The 25,489-nt window shown below is 32.3% G+C and overlaps 1 protein-coding gene across 2 annotated transcripts in view; it reads right to left on the bottom strand.

Annotated features, from left to right (window-relative positions):
- Positions 1-5,043: 5,043 nt before the first annotated feature.
- LOC126818150 (regulator of G-protein signaling 22) overlaps positions 5,044-25,489 on the bottom strand; it is a 53,914-nt gene continuing 33,468 nt past the window's right edge. For both annotated transcript variants that reach the window (XM_050545367.2, XM_050545370.2), the window contains 10 exons: positions 24,599-24,682; positions 23,958-24,290; positions 20,499-20,726; positions 17,504-17,665; positions 17,040-17,219; positions 16,309-16,470; positions 13,674-13,875; positions 8,253-8,382; positions 7,969-8,033; positions 5,044-7,416 (listed from right to left, as the gene is read on the bottom strand). In XM_050545367.2, coding sequence (XP_050401324.1) covers positions 7,250-7,416; positions 7,969-8,033; positions 8,253-8,382; positions 13,674-13,875; positions 16,309-16,470; positions 17,040-17,219; positions 17,504-17,665; positions 20,499-20,726; positions 23,958-24,290; positions 24,599-24,682 — 1,713 coding nt within the window. In that variant the 3' untranslated portion in view covers positions 5,044-7,249. The remainder of the gene's footprint in view (positions 7,417-7,968; positions 8,034-8,252; positions 8,383-13,673; positions 13,876-16,308; positions 16,471-17,039; positions 17,220-17,503; positions 17,666-20,498; positions 20,727-23,957; positions 24,291-24,598; positions 24,683-25,489) is intronic.

Here is a 25,489-nt window from a genome sequence, read left to right as displayed (position 1 = left end):
ATTAAGCTAGGGTTTCTAGAGTGTTAAATTAGCTAAGTCTCTAACTCAATATCATCCAAAACCTTCGACAATGAAAACACTAATTATTTGTCAGTTTTAATCAACATTGGTGTTGTGATCTTACCGGAAAAAGATGGGCTTCTGATATCCAATATTTAAGACAAAATAAACATTTTACGATTGGTACACGTCGTGTTCCATAATGCGTTTCAGCGCAATTTGTAACAAGCGACTCGAAGAACGAGGTTGGACATATTCATTCCACAAGTCATGTCAAACGGTGACCCCATATTCTTATCTGGAGAACATGCGCAATAAATTCTATCGGTGTAGACTGGAACAACCAGACGCTAGAGATTGCCATTGGACTGAGACTTCTGGGGTATTTCGCCGAACATAACTGCTTTGAAATTAGAGTAAAAACGGAAACGATTGAATGTAAATCAGTTTATTTACATTCATATTACATTATTATATACGCTGCGACCCATTTGTGTCAATTTTTAGGTCCCAAATATTAGCGATTTAGCTCCTTTAACTTATGGGTTCTCTTATTTTTGTTCAATGTACCTATATATAACAGTCACAATTTTTTCCTCATTTGTAATTTGTATGCTTGATAACGACCAGTGAATTCTTGTCGAAACGTCGTGTGTATATAATATAGTGATTGTTATCCATAGAACTAAGAAAAAAATGATTTTCCTTAAATCACCGACCAAATTCGGAAACAATGCCATATTTCGCCTTTGGAATCAGCCTGCTTTTGAAGTCGATAGTGATTGATGCACCCCTATGGATAGTCAGTTCCACATTCTCAATCAGGTCTATAAATTTCTTGCTTTTTACGTTAGTCCTGACTTTTCAACACTTTATTTGGCTAACGACAGCATTTTATACCATTATGATGTTACAATATGTGAAATGACAAACACTTGTTTGTATTAAAGGGACAGTTTGGGAGATTAGATAAAGAGCGGACAGTTCTTGCTATAATAGTTAACAAATTAGAAAACGAAAATAGAATAATGAAAATTTCAGTCAAATTGCCCCACGCTGAACTGAGATATTAGCTTTTAGATTTTAGGCTAGCCCCGATCATCATAAAAAAAACAAAGTTCCAATTATTCATTCTAGCGTTAATTATTTTTCAAAACATGTATTCCATTCCGCTAAATATCGCAGGCTAGCGATGGCATCAGTAGTTGATTATGGTCTGGATAAGTTAATTAATGTCTAATTAATAATTTAGAAAACATTTCAAGTCTAAGGCTACAGAAAGACTTGCAATATATAGGCAGATTTAGCTCTTGCTTAAAGTATGTTTAAGACCTTTACAGGCCCCAAGCCTTATTATCACTGAAAGATTATGGTGCCCCTCGGGATACAGACAACGTCACACGACAAAATGTCACAGTATAGATAATGCCCACGGAAAAAATGACATGTTAAAGGCCCAATACCACTCTTGTTGTAACAGAATAATATATCCCAATCTTTATTCTGGTCAACAAATTGTACTATTTTACAATATTCCAATTAATTGATGATACAAATTTCATCTTAACACACCTAATTTAAAAAATTGGAAAAATTCAACTAAATGAGTTGAAAAGCCTAACGTAAACCTTTTCAAATGTAGTAATGATGTTAAAGCGTCTTGGACAAAACCGGTAACACAGATTGAAAAGACAAAAACAATGAAAAACTAAATGAAAATTCTTAATTAATTTTTAAATTAAATATTTTAAATATGGCATCTAACAAAGCAGACATTCTGTGGTGCCCCCCCCCCCCATTACCACGATGCCCTAAGCACGTGCTTAATGGTTAATCCAGCATTGAATATAAATATTGTATTACTTATGATACGGTCATCGTCGTTGTTATAGACATGACTTTATTGACTATTTGTTTTAAAGGTAGTGTTAGCAACTTGTGTATCTACATTATATAAATAAATAACAACAGACACACTATAAAACTCTCACGCGCGCGTGCGATAATGTTTCAAACATAAATTCAGGTATTTGAATAAATAGAAAGTACACATAACAGCATATGCCATTATTGATAAGTCAGTAGAAAAAATATCTTTTTTTTTTATCTTTTTCTTTAAATATTGCAACACGATAAAATCATTCATTTTCTTTACACAATTGCCAAAACGATATGGAAATATTGTGTACGATAAAAAACGAAATGGCCTGTAAATCTTAAACCTAAAATGAAATCGATAATAAACACCTTGACGTTCTCAATAATCATGTCGTAAAGTATGTAATTAAACACACGTTTCGGACAGAGGCCAGAAAAACAAATCATTGTATCCATTAGTGACATTTAGCATATGGAAACATAAAAAAACTGACACAGTTATATACGGGACAACAAGCACTGGTTTATTATACTCTAGCACGACGTTTTGATAAGTATCGTCTTATCGTTATCAAACACAATTAAATGTTTTAAATATTAAATATATACTGGTTTTAACCAACGAACAAGTTTAACGGAAATGTTTTTAGTTAAGTTCCTTTGCGATATTTCTACCTTTGAATCTCAGCCATGTTGTCACCAGAACAATGTAAATGATCTTACATATTATATTAAGATAGCCACGCAAAACCAGGAAACACGCCCATTCAGCAGATTTGCCTAGTTTATAAGCATTGACAGCAGCTTATCCAAAAAGAAAATGTGGATGTTGATCTTATTTGATAACGCTGCCTTTGAGAAATTTCTGTCGTGTTCACAAGCTTTTCCGGACTAACAAAATGTCCAAAAATTCTGAAAATCAATATGGTTCATCCACTCAGATCCCAATGCTTCACAGTCCCAATGCTTCACACCAAGTTTAAATTAAAAACAAAATCTGTTAAAAATAGCCTCTAACACGATAACATCTGTCAGTACCTCATTATAAGGTCCATGGTGTTATTATTGTCTTCATACCAGGCCATTTTGTGAACCTCCATTGAAATCACCAGAAATGAACCAAACTGGCTAGAGGACAGTCACCAAGTCCAGGGCCAGTTTATGGCACATTTGATCAATTTCTCCAAATTGGGCCCTGCACTAGATAAGGCCCCCGCGCACACCAACTTAAAAATTTTTACAGACAATCTGGCAGCAATGTTTTCATATCCTGTAACCGTCTTCATTAGCCCAGTCGGAGCAGAACTGTAGGACGTTAAATCCCATTTCATTTCATTTCATATCCTGTAACTTCGGGCCTCCCAAATGGGACCCCGCATTTTCTACAACCGGTTCTGCATCAAGTACCTGCAACTGAAAGGAGCAACCCCAACACAGATACACGCTGACATGGTCTTCAAACTTTAGGGGGTGATGCCCCTTCCTTTTCCTCAGTAAATAAGTGGGCTGCGGAATTTAAGCGTGGCAGAGAGAGCCTTGACGACGACTCGCGTACTGGAAGGCAGGGGCTAAGTGAGAGGGGGTTTTGGCGCCCCTTGAATTTTTGCGCCCACTCGCAAATGGCAAAACAAATCACGCGGTTTTAATGCGGTTTTCAACATTAGAATCATAAGCATAACGAAATGAAATGGGGTTTAACGTCCTACTATTCTGCTTCTAAACTGGGCTAATGAAGACGGGCATACGCCAGTGTGATATGAGGGAAATTTTGCCCGGGCAGCGGCGCTACGGCCTATTCTTATATCGAATTCCAACTGCCAAGGGATCTTTTACGTGTCACGCCAATGTGTACACGGGACTTCGGTTTTTCGTCCCATCCGAACGACTAGACAGCTGTCCTTGTCTGGCCCTCCGTCCTTCATATTTCGAGAATAGATCTCTGCACTAAATGGCCGCCATATCCAAAAATTAGTATACTGTTTTGTAATGCGGTTCTACTCTGTTTCACATCTGTCATACACACAAAGACTGAATAAACTTTTTCAATTGTATTAAATGGAAGCAGAATGAATTCTTAACCAAATTCTCGAATTATACTTAGTGTTTTCGACTAAAATCGTCGATTTAGGAATTAAAATGTCGGTCAACTAGCTTAGTGTCTGTTCTCAAGCGGAGCTAACTGTAGACAGGTAGCCTGTGTTTAGTATGTAGATTTAGTTGGACGATGGAAGAGTTTAGGGTTATGACAGTAGACCTAGTTGGACAGTGGAAGAGTTTTTGTTATATGACAGTTGATATAGTTGAGCTTTTTACGCGTAGACGAAGGGCGACGTTGCAAGGTAGTCATCTTGATTGACAACTTGCAGTACAGATTACATTTGCGACATCTACTAGGCCGGTTGCAGTCACCTGTCATTAATATTACCCAATCACTGAATTCTCACTTGTAGTAAGAAGAAAACAAGATGCTTTCCCATAATTTCCTGAGAATTGGCCTGGTTGAAATTTCAGAACATAAGTAATATGGAATAAATTGTTTTGATGACAATATTTAGTAACTGGAAATACACAGGATACAATTACTGTGTATTACTGAGCAACATTTCATATAGGATTCTCTAGTTTTTATCAAGCAAAAAATACATAGTAATAAACCAAATACTCTGTAAAAAAAATCGTAATTATATTCCACAAAATTGTAAATGAAATGGGGTTTAATGTCCTATTGTTCTACACCGACTGGGCTAATAGAGACAGGCATACACCAAACAGTGTGCTGTGAGAGAAACTTTGCTTACTCTTATTTCGAATTCCAACTGTCAAAGGTTCTTTTATGTGTGCAACATTGTGTTGATGAGATTTCGCTTTTTCTTCTCATCCAAATCAATGTACGTTGTCTTACCACTGACAAGAGGTAACCGCGTAGGAAAATCCTGATAACTTTCTTGGCCAACATCAGCAGCGAACATGGGACTTCTAGGTTAACGAGCCAACATCTTACTCACTGAGCCACCACAGCTCCGTCTACAGAGTTGTTTCAGAATGTAGCTAACTGTAACACGGGTGTACTATTCTCCAGGATTAAATTAAGGTGTTTTCAGTCTGTAATAATGTGTGTTTTTCTTTTTTGTCAATCATCTTGCAATAAAAAGGGAAAAGCACATATATAAATTTTTTATTTAATTTTTTCTAACAAAACTAAAATGGTTATTATCACAGTTACTATCACAGTCAGTTTTATATTATAAACATTAAGCTATATAGTTATCAATGATAATATTTGGATTAGGTGTAAACATAAAAAATTTGAAGATGCAGATTACTTTCACTACTTAAAATGCTTCTACATAGAAAATTAAAGTGCATGTATAAAAACATTTTGTACCCAAGGGAGAAAATACATACATGTTAGATAAATGATAAATAAATCGGATTACTAGTATCTTGAATTCTGTTACTATTTACCATAAATATTTTATACAGAATTATGGAAAGAAGACTTGATTATTTTGATTTGAAAATAATGTTCATTTTTTTTTCTGCAGATAACCATATAAAATATTCAAATATGCATCTAAACCAGAAAAGTGTTTTGAAAATAACATGAATACTGGTACTAATCAGATAAACAAAATATTAGAAAATAAAAGCATACTTATTAAATATTTTTGGACGGACTGTGTTATGAAAAATATAGATTCAATACTATGAGGGGTTTTACTTTTTCAACATTCATTGTTTAATGTTTTAAAGGAGCAGTCCCAAATATTTTAGTGACTCAAACATGTAATTTCTGAGCGGAAGACTCTTAGAAAACTTTATTGTAGTCATGTCCAACTATCTGTGGAGCTGTTTGGTATTTTCAGTTTCCATATGCGGGTGGCCATAAGTCTTTTTAAATTCTATGCTATCCATAAGTGTCTGGATGACAAAGTCTATATACTTATTAAGTTATAGTTGTAAATGAATGTTGTGATCATCAAGTCACTCAAGCAACTAAACAATGGAATTCTTTAAGTGAATTGCACAATCACTTCCGAATGGCCCAATGTTTTGAGCCGAATTTTTTAGACAAGCTATGAGGATTATTTCTCAGCATTTTGACGATTAATTTGTATACTTGAACAGACTTTTATCAAAATGTACACTTTGAAATCTCAGACATCTCCTTTAATATAGGGTACATTAAATAGAATAGCTTCTGTTGTCACAAGAAATTCCATCTTCATAACTTGCAGAAATAAACATAATTTGTTTTAAACCTTCTGTAAATAAGTTTTAACTTGTAAAACTATTTTTATCAAGTTCAATAATGGTAGCCATTCTATGCTTTTTATCATGTAACACATAAATATGTAAGACTCCATAAATGCCAATTTTGGAGTTTTTTTGGCAATTTGTGCAAACTTATTCCCAGGCTGAAAACTAACATATTGTCATTATTATGTAACATGTTAACGTTCACACATGGAATAAATTACAACTAAATTTAGATACATTTTGTTTTAATCAAATAATCCTCAAGCTTCAAACATGGGCAGGATTTTGACAATCTTGTAACAATTTTCTTCCCTGCCATTTTTTGACCTTTTGAAACATTTTTAACTTCGTTCAAGATTGTTGTAGATTTTTCACACATTTTCAATTTTAAAAACTTCTAAAAACTTGTTTCATGTACATCATAACAATGTTACAAATTACAATCAAAACTCACATCTTGGAATGTTTTGTCTTGTTTATTTGAAAAAGACAATTATTTGATATAACTTGATTTTAAAAAAATCAAATGCTATATTCAGCAAGACGTTTTATCTAAGGACATATTCAGTCTATCCATTAAGATGGCGCATTTGTAACAGATTGCTAGTTTGGTAACAGAAATAAGGAAGGTGAGAACAAAAACAGTAGGTTTTACAGGGCACATTAATCTTGATTAATCTGGCCCAAATTGTCCCCACTTTGACTGCAACGGTTATTGATATGTCCAAACAAAGGTGAAATGTCTATACAATAATATACAGTAAAAGAAATTACTGTACGTTGCGTTATCCGTTGAGGCAAATAATGACCATCACCTGGTGAATTGAGACAATATCTCCCAGAAGTCATTGCATAGAATGTATGCGCCAAAACTCAGACAACTAGGTACAATATACAACATTGATGCTATTTTTTCAAGACCAATATTTGTTAAAGTCAAGTGAAGACAATTTGGACTGGAATGATTGAGACCAGGAGAACATGAAATATGACAGTAAATACTATATGACAGATTACAAATAAAGACTAATTTGACAATATGTATAAAATCACAATATAATAAAAACAGCACTATGGAGTATGAATATCACAGAAATATCAACACAACAGACTACTTTTCACGAGGTTTAACCAATGGTGGCATTCCTCGAGAATATCGTACATGTTTAGTTTCGCTTGAGGGTTTTGAAATTGGTGGTGAAGATGGCTTGGTTGGTTCTTTATTGGACGGACATGATGTTGTTTGTTCTAATTTACTGAATTTTACTTTACCACTCCCTAAAAATATAAATATTATCATTATTGTTTGGAACAAATCCTGAACATGGATTTAATACCATCTAATGCTTAAATCAAAACAATTAATCAAAACTTCTTAACTTACAGTATGGGAGTTCATATTTGGATAGATTATAACTAGCTCAATGTTGGATTAACATGAAATAATTTTTTTTTGATAATTTCATTTGCACACACAGATTTGAATCAGTGTTATTACATTATATACATAACCCAGAAAAAGAAAATGATGTCACACAGGTGACCATATCCTTGTTATATGATAACTTACCCGGTTTTCAAAGGCTCAAACTCAAATAACAACACAATCAGTCAGTTGAGATTTTATAAATTAATTTCACATCATATGCAGAGCTTTAACTCATCCAACATATTATGCCTGATTTTAGCCTAGTACAGTCATCATCAATAAAGTACAGTCATCAACAATCAAGTAGAGTCATCATTAATCAAGTAGAGTCATCATCAATCAAGTACAGTCATCATTAATCAAGTACAATCATCATCAATGAAGAATGTTTAGTAATTTACCTGATGTTGGAGATGGTGATTCTCTGTTTTCTGATTTTCCTTCCTTTACATTATCACTGTGGGAACTGCAAAAATATAAAGCATATGATCCTTTTTTTATAGCATATATTTCAACATAATTTTAGGAATCACCTTGTTATTGATCATCAAGGTATTGACCTACTCTAAGTGCAAACGTTAATACTCATTTGAAACTGATCTAAAATGCTGCTTCCATTTTAATAATAAAAGCATTTGGATCTCATTTTTACAGAAAAGTCAAGAAGATATTGAGCAACAATCACCTTTTTGATATAGTTGTATTATCATCTGATCGTGTTGTTGTTTTACGACCCGCTACCGTGGTTTGTTCTGATATAGACTGAGCAGAAGTGGATCTTTGTGGAGGCTGTTGAGGTGTATCTTTATCAGTACCTGTAACAATAATAAAAAATAATATAATTAAATATATTCCAGTAGCATATATGCAATGTAGGAAGTCTGCAAAACTCAACTAAGAAAGAATACAAATCAAAATTGAGTTTTGTATCTTATCATAATTTAGTTTAAATTTGGAACTTCTACAGCTCTTCATGTTATAGATTTCACTTTTCTGCTCAATCATGAGTATTCTAAATACAGATTTACATCGTAAGTTATAAAAAAAAGTTGTCTGTTCAAATATTAACAGTCGTCTGTCCAGGATGTAAAATAATTGTAATAGAGTCAGAAATGTCAATTGTTGAATCAATAAAGCCATATAATCTATCAAAATAATAAAACTAAACCCAAACTTGCTGACCACCATGAAAATAAACAGCTTAAATGACCTTCCAAAAATGTTACTGATTGATAAACAATGCTTTGAAGTTGCTGCATGCTGATTGGGAATGTTTTGAATCTAAACAACCCACTCATCCCTCACAATTAGAATTACTGGTACTCTTAATATACTGTGACCCTTCACCTCTGTATCTAGACAGGACAGATGGAATAAAGTACCATTAGGTGCAATATAGGTCAGATAAAACAAGTGATGAGTAAGAAACAATTCTTTGAATATTAGAAGCAAAGAGTTTAAAACTGGTAGAACAGTGCAGATAAGTAAAATATTCTAGATACTGAAAAAGCATTAGTACCCTGGTGACAGGGTGTAAAATTTATTTATATTGATTCGAATTGTGTGTTTTGTTTTTGGTCCATAAACAGGTATTATTTCGTAAAAATAGAACACAAAATATTTTTTTAATTAGAAAGAACAGAACTATTACAACTGCAAAATCCAATACTAAGGCAATGCAGAAAGTGTTGTTTTTTTCTTAAACAAAAGTAAATTTGGCAAAGTAGAAAATGCCATAAAATATCCATTTACCATTGAAAGTTTTTGGACAATGATTTGTCAAAATAATCTCAGTTGGAACTTTCCATATTTAACTATGGGGTCTTTTACTACTGGTATATAAAATAAATAAACTCTTTCCAAACAAATATTAAACTCTCGTTTCTCTTGCCATTTTATATATGGTGCCTGGAAAGCTATATATTGATGAAAATCAACATGTAGAACAATTCCAATCCAGGTATCTGAATAATGATCGCAACTCTGTGAAAGCCAAACAATATGTTTTCTGCAAGGGGATACAAAACCACAATGACAAGAATCTGGATATGCAAATTTTTTGCCCCAAAATACATTTTTGATGTAAACAAGATCTGAGCCAGGGGATATAAAAATTCTACATCACAAACAAACAGAAAGAATAAAATATGGGAAGGAATGGATGGAATCGCATTATTCCGCTAGTCTGTGAGAAACCCAGAGTGTTGATAATGTCAGATAAAAAGTTAAAAGAATAAAGAATTATACCAAGATATAATACCTCCATATGTAACAAGTGCCTACAACATCTTTAACAGTTTAAAACTAGTTAAACCACAGTGCAAGGATTTACCACAGAGTATAGAATTCATAAACAGATCATCAATCAGGGCGTGGCAGTAAGGCAAAAAAACAGTTTATCACTCTCATTAAAAGTAGCTTCTACAAGTTTATTTCTGTAGCAAAATAAGTTAAAACCAGTTTTGCTATAATTGAAATTTCTTCTGGAAAAAGAGGCAATCACTAGTCTGTCATAGTTGTAACCAAAACTTTTAAATGTTTTTCTTAAAGTAAAAATACCTAATTGTAATGGGCCCAATAGTAAAGGAGATATCTTGTGTATATTTCAAAGAATAGAACTGGTGAATTATGTGTGGAAAACTGTTAGCATGCTTTATTCTAGTCACAATTAACAATAGGAGTACAAAGTTGTCCAGTGTCCTGTATTAAAACAAAAAGGTGGAACTGCAACGTGGCAATTTGATTGGCAGTGAAGTTTCACCTAACAGATTGGAGACTATTAAAGGAAATATCTTACAGATATACTTGACTGCGATATCACTTCGGTGGAAGCGGACATTAATGTAGCTAAGTCTCTAACTCATTCTTATCCAAAGTCTTCGACATTGAAACCACAAATTATTTGTCAGTTTAAATCAACATTGATGTTGTGATCTTACCGGGAAAAGATGGGCTTCTGATATCCAATATCTACGACAAAATAAACATTTTAGCTTTAGTACACGATTCGTGCACCATAACGCGTTTCAGCGCCATTTGTAACAAAGGACTCGAAGAACGAGGCTAGACATATACCACGAGGCATATAGCGTCACCATTTGACATGACTTGTGGAATATGTCTAGCCGCGTTCTTTGATTCCCTTCTTCCAAATGGTGCTGAAACACATTATGGTACACGATTCGTGTACCAATGGTAAAATATTTATTTTGTCTTGAATATTGGATATCAGAAGCCCATCTTTTCCCTGTAAGATCACAAGACCAATGTTGATTTGAATTGACCAATAATTTGTGTTTTCAATGTCGAAGATTTTTGATGATATTGAGTTAGAGACTTAGCTACTTTAAATAAAGCTATTTCACACACAGAGATATATGTCATTTTGGGTAAAACTGGTCAATTCTGTGTTAAAGGCTCTCAGATCCGCGTCTAGTCCCAAGTAACTTTCTGATCCTTAGTCGAAGAAATATCAACGTATAGATGTCCGGTTGAGTTGGAGACAACATTCTTGACTAGCATTCACTTTGCGTCTGGATAAACCCATCTTTAACCAAGACATATGCACAATGACATCTTTCCACTATACATGTACTTTCTCCCTCCAGAATTAGCAGGTTATTTCTGCGTTTTCCCTTGATGTCTGTTTATTACATAACATACAGCAAATCATAATTATATAGATTAATTCCACCTTTCCAATGATATTAAAACACATTATAAAACATGTGATAATCATTGTCCACGAAACCTTCCATATTTCAAGAGGCCATAACTCACATTGTGAAAATGTCAAATTATTACGCAGGCGGACTTCTCACGGAATATAAATAACACCATCTCCTGCCCCATGTGACCCCTATAAACATTAACTAAGTGGTAACAAAGTGGGGCTTGATTGAAAACAGATATTTGTATTATTCTATCCCAGATGATCAAATTCTTATCATCAAAACAAAATATGCAAACAGAGAAAGAAAATAGACAATGAAATGTAAAATATTGTACATATAGAAACATGTGAGCTTTAATCAAATAAATATAGATATATAATGTATATCATATTCATAGTTCTGGTATTCAGGAAAATTTAAAACATACTTCCACAAAAATCCCCAGAATAATTCCACATGTACATTTAAAAAATGCTGAATTCGAATTATCATTTACGTTCACAAGGAACATAAATTTAACATCTGAATATATTGAATAAACAAGAACTAGAAATCACTAACCACAGCATAGAACAAACGAAGAGTGAAAAGAAAAAAGGGATAAGAAAATCAAAAGGAAATGTCCATCATCATACCAAAAGATAAAAAACAAATGGGAATGTCATGGAGACATTAAATAACATTAGATTTCCTGTATATTTAGAAATCAACAATAAAGGATTAAAGAAGTCTTAGAGCTGTCTGTCCAGTTATTGGCTGTTTGTAAATGTCACGTAAAATAAAGTATATTATATTGACAGTCTGTTGGTACCGAGAGTCTCCTCCAGTGTTTGTGTTTTTTTTATCTTTAAGTTAGGGACATGTGGTATTAGATTTGTAACATTTTCTCGGTCTGAACATGAAAGGATTGCGCAGCGTAAGAAAAATAAACGTATGAAATGTGGCGACTGAAACCAATTGATAAAGAAAAGACATCTTTAATTATAACCACAGGCTACATGTTGATACATTTCAGGCCACATTTGTTTAATCCTGACATCAATTAATCCCCTGTGTTTTACTTCGCTGCAGAAATTTCAATGATGCTTTCAGGAAATCATGTGATAGAAAAATGATCGCTTATAACCCATTTTATACATTAATATCTTTCTGTTTTTAATAATTCAATTTCCATTTATTTGTTTTACTGGACATTATGGGTTGAATTTCCCGTTTTTTTCTGGCCTCGTGTTTATTTTTATTAGGAAATGTTTTGAGGTTGAAATGTTGTTCCTGTTTTTAAACTAACAGCGGACATTTTTAACATTGATCTAGACCCTGAAGGGTGACCACTTGGACAACATATGGACAGGAAGAGTTAACTATATGAAAAAAAACTTTGCAGTTTTTGAACAATAACATTGGTTATTTTATTAAACCCCGACTGAATTTAGGTATAAGCCTATCCTGTACAAATTTAACACTTGATTTCATTGATGAATTCATTGAATTACTCTTTTGTTAGTCTTAAAAAAGTAACTAAGTATACATGACACCATCTGAATGGAAACATCCACCACAGACAGGAATAATTCCCAAATCCCACATCAGATCAAGAAACTTTGACATTTTGGTGTAAATGTACTTAACAAGAATCTCAGAAGGATCAAAAAACTTCTGCCTGGTAAGCTTTTAGCTTAAATCCATTTTTTTAAAAAATGCACACATGTAGCTTGACAAGTGGTTTCAAACTTGTGTGTGAAGTGCTTTTGCCTTTTCATTGGGTTTATTTTGTTAACGTGTGTAACCAGGTCTTGCCTGTTGACCAGACGACAATGTTGCCGCCCAGAAACTATGTATTGGATGCCTCTGGGGAATTAAAACTGCAAGTTTGTGTAAAATGCATGTGTTTTGTACAATTTGAAAACATGTAAATGTATATTGTTTTACCATCTACCCATAGGTTCAACAAAATTTGGAGTATTTTATGTGAAAACAGAAAACTGGGTGTTGCCCAGGCAATGGCTCTTAAGGAGAGGAGCACTAGAAATCTATAAAGTTCATATACATTTTATAGGTCATTGATCAAATGTCAACCTGAACATAGAGAACAAAAAATATGTTGAATACTTTATACTGGAGTGGATAAAGTAGTAAACACAAGAGCAAGCATTTCATGCTTTATGCAAAGGATACAAGAGGATTAAAGGACAATATTGGTGCCAGTCATTATCACATATGTGATAGAGCTGGTTGAACACATTCCTAATATAATTTTAACACAGAGATCATTGCTACGATAGCTGAGTAATACAGGTTTCCTGAATCGGAAGTGACGAACGCCAAAGGAAAACACAGTCATCTCTCTATATAACTGACTGATGTGACGAGTGATAACAAATATACGGGCGGATTTCTGCTCACTAATCATACAGCTATTGTAATTAACTTACTCAAATCAGTAACAGAACTAAAGATGCTTTCATTTGTATTATTCATAATATCCTCTTCATCTAAGGCTTTCATATAATTACTATAAGTCCATGTCATTCGATCTTTTTCTTGGTAATCTTCTTCATCAACCACACTTTCTTCATTAAACTTTTTAAAGGGATCAACATATACATCACCTCTAGCTTCAGTTTCTTTTCGAACCTGTCAATAAAATATTAAAATTTAGATGTATAACAAATAATTTGAATAAGTAAAATTTACCTGTACATGTATTCATGTTAGTTTTTTTTTTGACTCTACACTTTTCATAGTCTCTGATGATATGTGTTCTTAGTTGATCAGCCTGTGCATTAAGGCTAAACTACCATTAAAAGGTTATCATTTTCTCTGTGAAATCGTCCAAGGCCTGAGTAAGCACCAGTATTTCTATATTAGTACCTAAGCGCTCATGTTCACTAATGGGCACAACCCCACTGTTGTTTCATTGAATAAATTTTACATGCTAAGATTGTTTCCATTTGAAATAAAAGCTAATGCTTATTAAAAAATTTCCTTGAATGTGTTCTTTCAGTAGTTATATTGATAGACAGTAATCCTGATAAAACCACGGACTAGGAAAACAAAATAGAGCCGTTACCTATCTATAGGGGAAGCCATTTGGCTATACCAGCCCACCCCTTTCACAAATCCTACATACCCGGAAGTTATCTTTTATTCCTGTTTATGTTGTCAGATTCAATTACACAATAAATTCAAAATCAAAACGAAACACTTATTAATAAACAAGACACACGTTGTTATTATGTTAATATAGCCCTGTTCAAATACAAATTCACAACACCAGATACATGTATGAAGAATGTTACACTAGTCTGAACTGAAGATGCATTTGTTGTCAACAATTTTAAAAGCCTTTATTAAAACTATGTTTAGTAAGACAAAAAAAATACAACAAAAAATAATGAACACTTTTTAAAAGGGGTACACAAAAGGAATATATAGTCATAATGGATCAAGGCACAAAACCGCAATAAGCAGGGGAGGTTATTCTTGCTTTCATGTACGGTACCTCACTGTATGACATGGTTTTAGGACGCCAGAAAAATTTATTACTCGCTGGAAAGGGTTTCTAGAATAAGATTGTAAGATTCATAAATAATTACACATACAAAAATGGCTAACAATGAATATCATAAAAATCACTTTCAAACAAATTCAGTAAGTACTAGATTTGAATTGATTTTCTTGTTCAAAATTTGAAAGGAATAAATATAGTGACAGTTGTTGCAAACATGCACTGACACAGAGGTTGGTTTTAGCATTGCCCCATATGTACACTATCTTGTTATAAATTCTCCACTTCTCTACAAATATTTGGAAAGAAAACTTTGAATCTAATCAGAAAAACAAGATAAGAAGTTGTAAATTATATATTTGACTGTTTATACAGTTGTCATGGTATCTACTGTCTAAACAGCTGCTCAAATACTACTTCAAGCCACTTTAACTTTTATTGTAATCAATTTTACATGAGATTGATTTCATTAACTGTGTGCAATCAAATTTTAAGCTCAAAATAGAATTTATTATTTAAAATATTCAATATTGATTTGGGATGTTGGCTGAAAAACACAAATTGGTATCCACTTAAAGCTGTTGATTGTCATTTGTAATTTTTGGACAATATCTAAATTTTCATGGCTTAATCCACATTAAAATTTACTCAGATTGATTATATAACATTTAATTAAGAAAACAAAACCAAAATATCAACAAAAGATAATCCTCTGCCTTGGAATTAATGGAATTAAAATGTTATCTATCAGAAGATTTACTGAACACTTATATATAGGTGGTGCTAGCCTGTTTATATCGTCAGCAGAGAATGCCAAATATTGTGAAATTTTCAATTCATCAGAACTTGGTATATAAGAAAAGAATCATTTTTGGACTGATTCAACTTTCACAAAATTGTACTTTGCAGGGCTTAAAATCCTCCAAATAACCAGCATCAGCTTTAACGCAACAACAAAATTTTATTTTTTAAAATAATTTTTAATTATTCAGTTCTCCAAAATACATATAGAAATATAAACATATGCAATTTACCAAAATGATTTGATTTATCGGTTTTGGCTGTGAGTAGAAAAAAAAAAGAATTTGACTAACAGGAACATAAGTTAAGATTTATATCTACAACATGTCTGTTTCAATAAGTCAAACATGTCAACATAAACCTGCTGTTATTATCAATAGTTAAATGAGCCAACAAATTAAACTTTGACTTCTACCATATCTTTATCAATCATTTCTAATATTTCTCGTTTTATTTGTTTACATGAATTTCTCAGTCTAAAAATATCAGCACATGAATTTCTCAGTCTAAGAATACAAGCACAGTTTATTTATTTCAATATATACATCATGATCACTTCCTTGCCAATAAAATATCTCAGTTTATTTTAAAATTATGTGTTATTAATAAAACTGCATTGTAAATGCAAATTCTTTGCCTTTTTGGCTTTTTTTATAAAGTTCACAAGGTCTTTTTTTTTTGCAATATACTACATGTATTTCCTAAAAAATATTTGAAATGTTCTTTAAAATATTTAAATTGTTATCATTTAATCTCACCTTTTCCATGCGTTCTTCCATTTCTTGCTGTTTTTTCAGTTCCTTTTTCTTGGCATGACGGCGCTGACGTTCAATAGTTGGTAATATTTTATCATCAGCTAAATTACTTCTGAATTCGCAGAAACTTGTCCAATGACCAGATAGAACACGGAAAACAGCCAGCTGAAAATGTTTTGTCAAATAAATTCTTTACAATAACAATAGGATTTAAAAAAAGAAACCCCTGTACAAATTTCTTAGTAGAGAAATTAGATTAATGCACTATTTAATGAATTATTTGAATGTCCATCCTTGAAAGTAGGGGGATGGGGTAAAATGTTCTCATAGGATAGCCTTAAAAATTCTACAGACAGTTGAATAGATTAAAAACACTTATATGGATATACTACTTCTGAATTTATTAACAATAACATGCTACGTTTCAATACACACACAGATATCGTTATTTGCTTGAGAACGATATCTGTATGTGTATCGAAACGTAGCATGTTAATAAATTCAGAAGTAGTATATCCATATAAGTGTTTTTAATTTGTGAAATCTACCTCTAGATGTTTTATATGGATTAAGTTGAATAGATTGCTCTTTACAATTTCTAAAGAAATTGTGGTTGGAAAGCTTGAATAAATTAACTGCAATATGAAAAGTACTGTGAATAAGATATGGTGGTGGACTAGAACATGACAAAAGCTGTCATGAATGAAAATTTTTAAAATGTTCGTCCTCTTTACCTGAGCCTCTCTAAAAAGATATGGACCTCGTTCATGTTTGCGATCTAAGATTTTTTCAGCCATATCATGAGGAATGTCTATCTGAATACTTGGAGGAATCTGTGAGTCTATGAAACAGTTGATAATTGCGTTGATTTTCTGGGCTAGAAGTCCATCATCAGAATGAGCATGGTACATATCCTAAAAAAGAAACCAGATTTAATTATTAACAATTTTTTAGATATTTATCATTATATAAAAACAACCGTTTTAAAATAAAAGTGTTTAGTGAGATAGATTCTACTGATTCACAGGTGGTTAAATGACAGAGAAAAACAATTAGTAATGCTATAGATTATATCATGTCAATGATCTTGATTTGGATGTTTAATAATCAAAAGAAGGGTCATAATCTTTGTCTTGTTTGTCTTTTAATCTGGCTGATTAACAATATACATATTGTTCCTGAAAGTATTAACACAAACCTTATATTTCTGTACTTCCTGCCAGAAAAGGACATTGTTCTCCAGATTATCCCCCTTGATTGAGACATAACGTCGGAACTGATGTGATGTAACAGGATTTAACAAAGCTTTACGTATAGTAACAATTTCCTTTGAAGATGATGTCCAACGACTTTCTAATAACTGAAAGAAGAAATAAAATTTACTAATAATGTACACCCTGATTAGTTATTACTCTTAGAGTCTTATGAGTATTTTTAAAAAGAAAGTCCCCAAAACACAAAAAAAAATTAAAACTGAAATCCATGAAATAAATACATAGGCCCTGTTTCACAAAGCACACAAAAAACATTTCAAATAAAAAACTCTATTAAACTTACATATATCTAACTTTATGTATGAAATGAAATGAAATGGGATTTAAAGTCCAACTGTTCTGCTTCGACTGGGCTAATGAAGATGTGCATATGCCATACAGTGTGCTATGAGGGAAATTTTGCCCGGACAGCGGCACTATAGCCTACTCTTATATCGAATTCCAATTGCCAAGGGATCTTTTACGTGCACGCCAATGTGTACACAGGACCTTGGTTTTTCGTTCCATCCAAGCGACTAGACAGCTGTCCTTGTCAGGCCCTCCATCCTGCACCACTGACAAGGGGAAACCACGCCGGAAAATCGCAATGAACTTTCTCTGCCATCACCAGGAGCGACCTCCAGGCTAGCGAGTCAGTGTCTTACACGCTTAGCCACGGTGGCTCCATTTTATGTGTGCTTTGTGAAATGGCCCAATGTTGGCTTCAAATTATCGAACCAGGCTGTTTTTGCTGGTCGATTTTATACTTTACTACACAAGTTATACAACTAAGCTTAGTATTTTAATCAGAGTTGCATAACTGAGATACTCATGTTAATGTAACATTTAGTAAACAAATAATAGAACTAAACGGAGTATTTTAATAAGTGTGACGTAATTTGGATTCTCTTGTTGAGAATTACTAAACAAATAATAAAACTATTTTAATCACAATTACTAATCAAATGATAAAACTAAGCCAAATATTTTAATCAGGGATATAGTTACTAATCAAATTATAAAACTAAGCCTAGTAATTTAGTCAGTGTAACATGACTGGGATACTCATGTTAATGTTATTATTAGTATCCATAAAAACTTGCCGGATTAAGTCTATTTACTAGAAAGAAACAATTTTTAAAACTGGAAATTGTTCTAGGAAAACAATACTTTTTATAAAAGATAAAATCAATAAGGTTTGTGATTTAAGAATTTTTTTGGTAAAATAAATTGTTCGTAAATGAAATGCATTCTTCATTAGGATATTAAGCAGTACATCAAATAGTTCTCTAAACTGGATTTAACACTTCTAACTTAAAACAATAAAGAATTTGATAACATTTCTCCTTTTTATCTCCACAAATGTGAAAAATAAGTCGAAATAAGTGAGGGAGGGGTGGAAAATTGATGGCTCCCTGGCGCTTATAATCTTAAAGTTGTTATTTCAGCTGCCGTCTGCCCCAGGGAGTCGACAATTTACAAATTACAGCACCTTGTTTGTCATGATCTTCTAGAACAAACTCAAACAAGCCTCAACAAATTTCTATCTGTTATATTCCACAATCTGTTAACTAATGGAAAACTGGGTAGAAAGTAGTTCTTATAAATTCATGTATAATTTTATTATTCGTTAAAGCATGAACAAATTGCATAAACAATTTTCAATTATAGAAAGAAATAGAAAATTTTCTATAAATTGCATAATATAGAAGAAACTAGATTTGCATGAAGTAGGTTTACAAACATATTTGTTGCGACGAATTAATGATTGAATTTGCTGACACTGTATAATTAGTTTTTAAGTCCTAACAATAACAAAATTAACTTTCTACATGATATTTCTACATGAACCTTTAAAATTGAAAGACAGGAAGTCCATCAAAAATATTAAATGAAAAAAAAAAAGTTTTTCATATTTTTGTTCAAGCTATAAAACAAAGGGGAATATTGTAAATAAGCTGTAGCATAAGACAGATGAAACTCAAAATAGCAGTTATTAAATAAAGTTAAAAATATTTTCAGAAAATTGGTGGAATAATTCTTTGGAATAAGTGACAAAAAAAAAAGACAAATATTCCCTTGATCTCAAACAACAGCTGAGGAATTTACATTTTATGTTTTTTTGACAAAAATATCAATTTGTTTCGAACTGTAACAAGCTTTTATGTTTGGTATTTTCTCACAGTTAGTCCTCATATTTTGCTACAGAAATTACTGTGTAACATTTTTATAACATGTGCAGACAAGATGCATAAAATATGTACACATGTTACGAAGAGTAGGGAACGTAAAATATGCCTATTCTGTTTGTAATTATCTAAGCTCTTAACTCTGGGCGATATTTGGAAACAGGTTTTATATACAAAAAAACAGAGATTGTAAATTAATATACTACAACATGTAACTTACAGTTAGTTGTTTCTATTGGTGTTCATACTTAATACCGTCTGCAAATCTTCTCAACTTACATATTTTTTAAACTTACCAGATGAAACTTAAGTATGTTTATGCATGTCCTCCAATGTTTCTTATAAATTTTAAAAACAAATAGGGTTTTGGTGCTTGCATGCTGGTTTTATTATAAAATATTCAAATGTCATACATCGATTCTGTTATCGGTATTGTTACTCATATCAACAAACTGTTCCTACTTTTGACGTTATTTTTTACTTAGCTGTAGAACCGCTGTCAGGGCAAAATTTTCATCAAAGCACTCAACATGGCATATGACCATCTTCATTAGTCCGGATAGATCAGAAAAGTAGGATGTTGAACCTAATTTCATTTTATTTGATTGTACGCTTCAAATTTAAATCTATAGGTTGATAATGCACTTTATTCTTATGATATTCTTATAATCTATGAACCTTTAGGCCCGTTATTTCACAAAGAGGGGAAGTAAATATGGTTGATTAACATATCTATTTGATAATATTGTACCTTCCAGACAGCTTGTGATCTCTTTCGTTTCTGTACTAGGACATCATCAACTACATCTGCCATGCTTTCATCAATTCTTTGCCGATCAGCAAAATCCTCAGTTGTTAAAAACAAGGGGAACCACTTTTTTTCTAGACGTTCTCGGACATATTTTTGTGCTTCAAGTATAACAGCATTTGGTGGTCGATCTTCCAATAGTTTACCCCAACCACCTCCAGCATTCATTACCTTCAAAATATAAATATTACAAAGATATACATACATTATTTCTTAAAAAGTTTGAAACAGAAAATATTCCACATACATGGACAATCAAAGTTCCTCAATCTCTAATCTTCTCTATTCTTTTCTCTTCATAGTTCATGGGACCATTTTTGGAGAGAATGAAGATCTGAACTCTGACCTACTAACTACTAATTGTTACTTGTTAGATGATTTTCAGTAACATTACCTATCACAAAACATGAATTAGATTTTTTTTTTAAAGAGATTTCCTTTTGCAAATTTATAGTTGTCCTATTTTAACTACCAAATACCAGTTTTTAGTTTAATAAAATAGTAAAGACTCAGAGAAATGGAGGTCTCTTTATATGATGTTAAGTAAATCACAACACAATAGGTCATTATGTGGTTTATCATATTTTTGATAGTTGAAAGATTAGTGTTATACAGATATTTAAGGTTATAAAATTAATTGCTGGATTAAATGAATCATCTGTAATATTTTATAATTGTAATAAAATTGGAGGATCTACATCTTTAAAGACTCCAGTTTGTTTAAATTAACAAGATCATCTGATAAAATAAACTCAGCTAACTTAATTTGGAGTTCCAGATTTGATCTATTTTTCTACATTTGTAAAGAATAACAAGGAATAAACCAGCCATCGTCCATAATTTTCTTCAAACAATAAAAACAGGAAGTTCTTTATTATATCATAGAATACACATGTTTCCAAGGAAATTAATTTTACTCCAATATTTTCACACGTTCGTTGATTTTAGGTGTGGTTCCGGAGATGTACATTTGTTATTCCATGGGGAAAAAATGTGTCCGTAAAAGCCATGTGGTTGGCGGCAAAAATTTATAAACTTGCGGCTAACTGGTCTTGAGTCAGGAAACTAGTTGTTTGCACAAGATCTTTGCAGATGTAAGTTTCGGGTGAAATAACCCGAAGTTGTACAAAATGTCCGCCATTTTGACAGATGGCTATCACAAATTTCCTGCCGTCTGCCTCCATTTTCAAGCAAAAGTTAAACTAACAAAACAAACAAATTAACGAAATATGTGGTCGCTTTTCTTCTTCATTTATTTGTCTTCAATTTTCTTCTCGATTCTTGTTTGGGCTGATAATGCTTGCAGTGGCTAAATTGTTTTTATAAGCCATTTTTGATGTGCTAAGGACGTGGGTCTGAAGTGCTTATCAAATTATCAAATTACACAGCAGTATGTCTTTTAAAACACAACTATCTATAATTGAAAATTATTGGAATTCTAGATTATTCCAACTTACATAAATGTTATTTTAAGTGAATGCCAGAGGAAATTTCCTGCATTATCCATTAAGTGCAATGTAGTGAAAGAAAAAGAAAAATGAACTCAATGAAATTTAAATATTAATGTATAACTTTTAAAAAAATTGATATTATAAATGCAAAGTCATTTTAAATAACAAGAGAAATGCTGTAATAATTTTGCTATTAAACATATAGCATATTCTGTGGTAGAACGCAGAAAGAAAAGCCTTTTTTTTGGGAGGGATGGCAAAATGTGGTCTTCCCCACCCCCTTCCCAGGACACCTCTCCACACACACGTACAAAACCAATGAAATATTCTCTGCTTCTCAAATCAACAGATATAAATGTAAAGTCATTTTAAACAACAAGAGAAATGCTGTAATAATTTTGCTATTAAACATGTAGCATATTCTGTAGGAGAATGCAATGAATGCAATGAAAACCAATGAAATATTCTCTGCTTTTTAAATAAACAGATTTAAGGGAGTTTACATAAAATGATTTGCAACTGACTTGAACCAATAATGATAAAGAAAAAGATCTGTAAAATAAAACCACCTAATTTTACTAGGTATATTGTATATATGTGTCAAATGGTTTTTAAATTTGCCCACAAAGACTGGATCAGATGAAGATTTTTAAAAAGTTATATTATTTTTACCATTTTATAATCATATTTGGACTAAAGCACCATTTGATAAAATTCTGGTAGAGCAAAAATCTTTACAAGTTCTAAAAGTTTCGGAATGTTACAGAAGACAATAGAATGAACAAAAGAGAAGGAATTCAATGAAAAAGGTTGAAAACTTGTCTGGTTGAAATGTCAGCGTCTTAAAACCACCCTGATAATAACATAAAACAAAACAATATTTTCCTTCTTTTACAAAATGCCATCAAGTTTTTAGGACGTAAAAAACTCTGACATTCTTCCCTATAAATCCATTTCCCAGACTTATTCCTTTCTTTCCACTCTCTGTAAATAGAAGTATTTTTCAATGTTTGAGTTATTTTGACTCTAAACATGTTTCCTTTGTACCAGTCGTATTTACAGCTGGTCTTCATTTCCCTGATTTCAACATTCACCGTTTATAAAAACAGACCTGGTCGACAATTCTACCTGACTGAAGGGAAGTTACTCTACTGACCTTGAATTCTTGCACCATGGGGACCTGCAATGTCAACCTGTTTTTTTTAGGTTATATGAATGAGAGTGATGAAGAGAATGAGGGATCAAAGTCAGAAATTAAATGAAAGAAATAAATTGTACTTAGATATCGAGTTATTAAGTCCGGATATACTACATGGAAGCAAACTCACCAAGAAGCTTGAACTAGTCAGAGAATCTAACATAAAACACTCAGCAATGCGCCACATACAAACTCATAACTCTAGATAAAAGAAATTCTCAATAGATGTTTTAATAAACTATGTAATACAGATCCTAAAAGTAAGCAGGATGTAACTACACTTTATGGAATACCTGATAACACTTTGCATTTAGCCAGGCAGTTTACATGGCTATTGCCTAACAATTCCTGTTACACACATTTTTATATTACTGGTACTACTAGACATACATGGTAAATAGTGTGACACATAGAGAACCAGATTGTAGCTATTACTGTAAGTACTTGTACTAGAGGAAATACAATAACACCTACACAAGGAAACTTCTTAACCTGAACAAGTACCTGCCATAAACCATAGTCTTATGTTAAAAAAAAAAAAAAAACATTTCAAAAACAGAGAAAAGAACAATTTGGGTTTTAGTTTATCAGAGAAATAAACTGGTGTCACTAACTACTAATTAAAAGAAGCACGCAACTTTTCGATCTACAGCAAATAATTTCTGATATGAAGTCACGGTCTTCATGTCCACAAAACCAACCAGGCCATTTCCACTTACACAAAAATAAATATACAATTTATTAAATGCTTACCTTTTCTTGGCCCTCTTTACCAGCTGGACTGTTCGGTCCAAAGAAATATTTTTTGTTTAAATATTTTGTTTTTATTTCTTTGGCTTTCTGGTCCCTTTTTTTCTCGTCTGTGTGAGATATACGACGCCATGCCTCTATTTCCATCCAACATAACAGATCCATGCTGGCATAATTCTCTGCTAAAAACTCTCTGAAATGTTCTAACTCAATGCGATTATGAATAAGTTTTTCAAGTGATAAGTCAAGGAATTCCTCTGGTATTTTGTCCAGAAGACTAGGATCATAAACAGGATCTTCATAACCACCCATAGGATCATCTGGTGTTAAAACTCTCTGAAGTAAAAAATATTTTATAAATATAGATACTGTTGTCAAAAGATCAAACTCATGCCTACTCAATTAAAGAATCTATTATACATTTTTTATAATTAAACACAGTATGATAACAAATAAATTTAATATTTCAAAATAAAATACTTAGGAAACATTTTATTCATTCATAGTTGTAGTTTTACATATATAAATTTTATATTTCACAAAAAGACCTAGTTTGTTGAATTGTGGACTAAACAAGAGTTATTCCTCTTTGATCATACCCATAAATAATCAATTTTTATGCAGCAATCATTAAAATTGTTTACCTCTTTTATGATTCCTCGTTTTTGAAGATGTAAAACATATTTTGATTTAGTTTCTAGGTGACGTTTAACATCTATTAATTCAACCTTTGTAAATAAAAACGAAAACAAAAATGAAATAAATTCTCCTGAATGTATAGTGGACATAACTTACTTTATACAATATAATGACGACTATTCTTTTAAATCCTTTTTCTTTATAAAAGGCTGAATCTTTGACTTTGTTCTATAATTTCATTATTTGATTTTTTTTCCTACATTCTTACATGATTTTTTGTCTATGTTTTGGCCAACATATACAGTGTACAAAAATTCAACATATTATACTAAAGATAGGTTGCAAGGCAACGAAACATACGCCCACAGCAGCTTAATCGTCCAAGCGGTCAACAAGGGTTGTCGCATATTTATTCCTTTGTAGGTAATTGGGGGTCTTTACAAGACAGTTCCATACAGATCAGATTATAATTTTGTCGTTTGAGGAATCACAAAGTTCTACAAACTGAAACAAGGGCCTCAACTTTGGAAGTAGTTTACAGAAATTTCACTAATTTAAATAATGCATATAAATTTCAGAAAGATCGGATGATAACTTTTGCGTTCACAAGGTTCAATAAAGTGAAACAAGGGCCATAACGATAGACGTAATAAACAGAAATTATATAGGATTCTTCATCTCACTAATGTAAACCACATATACTGAGCGCCATGGAAAACGCATCACTTAGTTTTTCGTATAACAAAATGATCCTGTAAACATATCTTATTTATTTTGCTTCTTATTGTGAACAATATTCAAATGGGAACACATCAATAACAACACATTTGTACACTTATGGATGTTTAATCTGTAATCAACGGTACAAAGTCAGGGGGTCAAAACCAAAAGTACGA

This window comes from Patella vulgata, chromosome 4, assembly GCF_932274485.2.
Source record: "Patella vulgata chromosome 4, xgPatVulg1.2, whole genome shotgun sequence".
Lineage (NCBI taxonomy): Eukaryota > Metazoa > Mollusca > Gastropoda > Patellidae > Patella > Patella vulgata.
The sequence above is the reverse complement of the archived record's forward strand: the minus strand, read 5'-3'. Positions and strand labels throughout refer to the sequence as shown.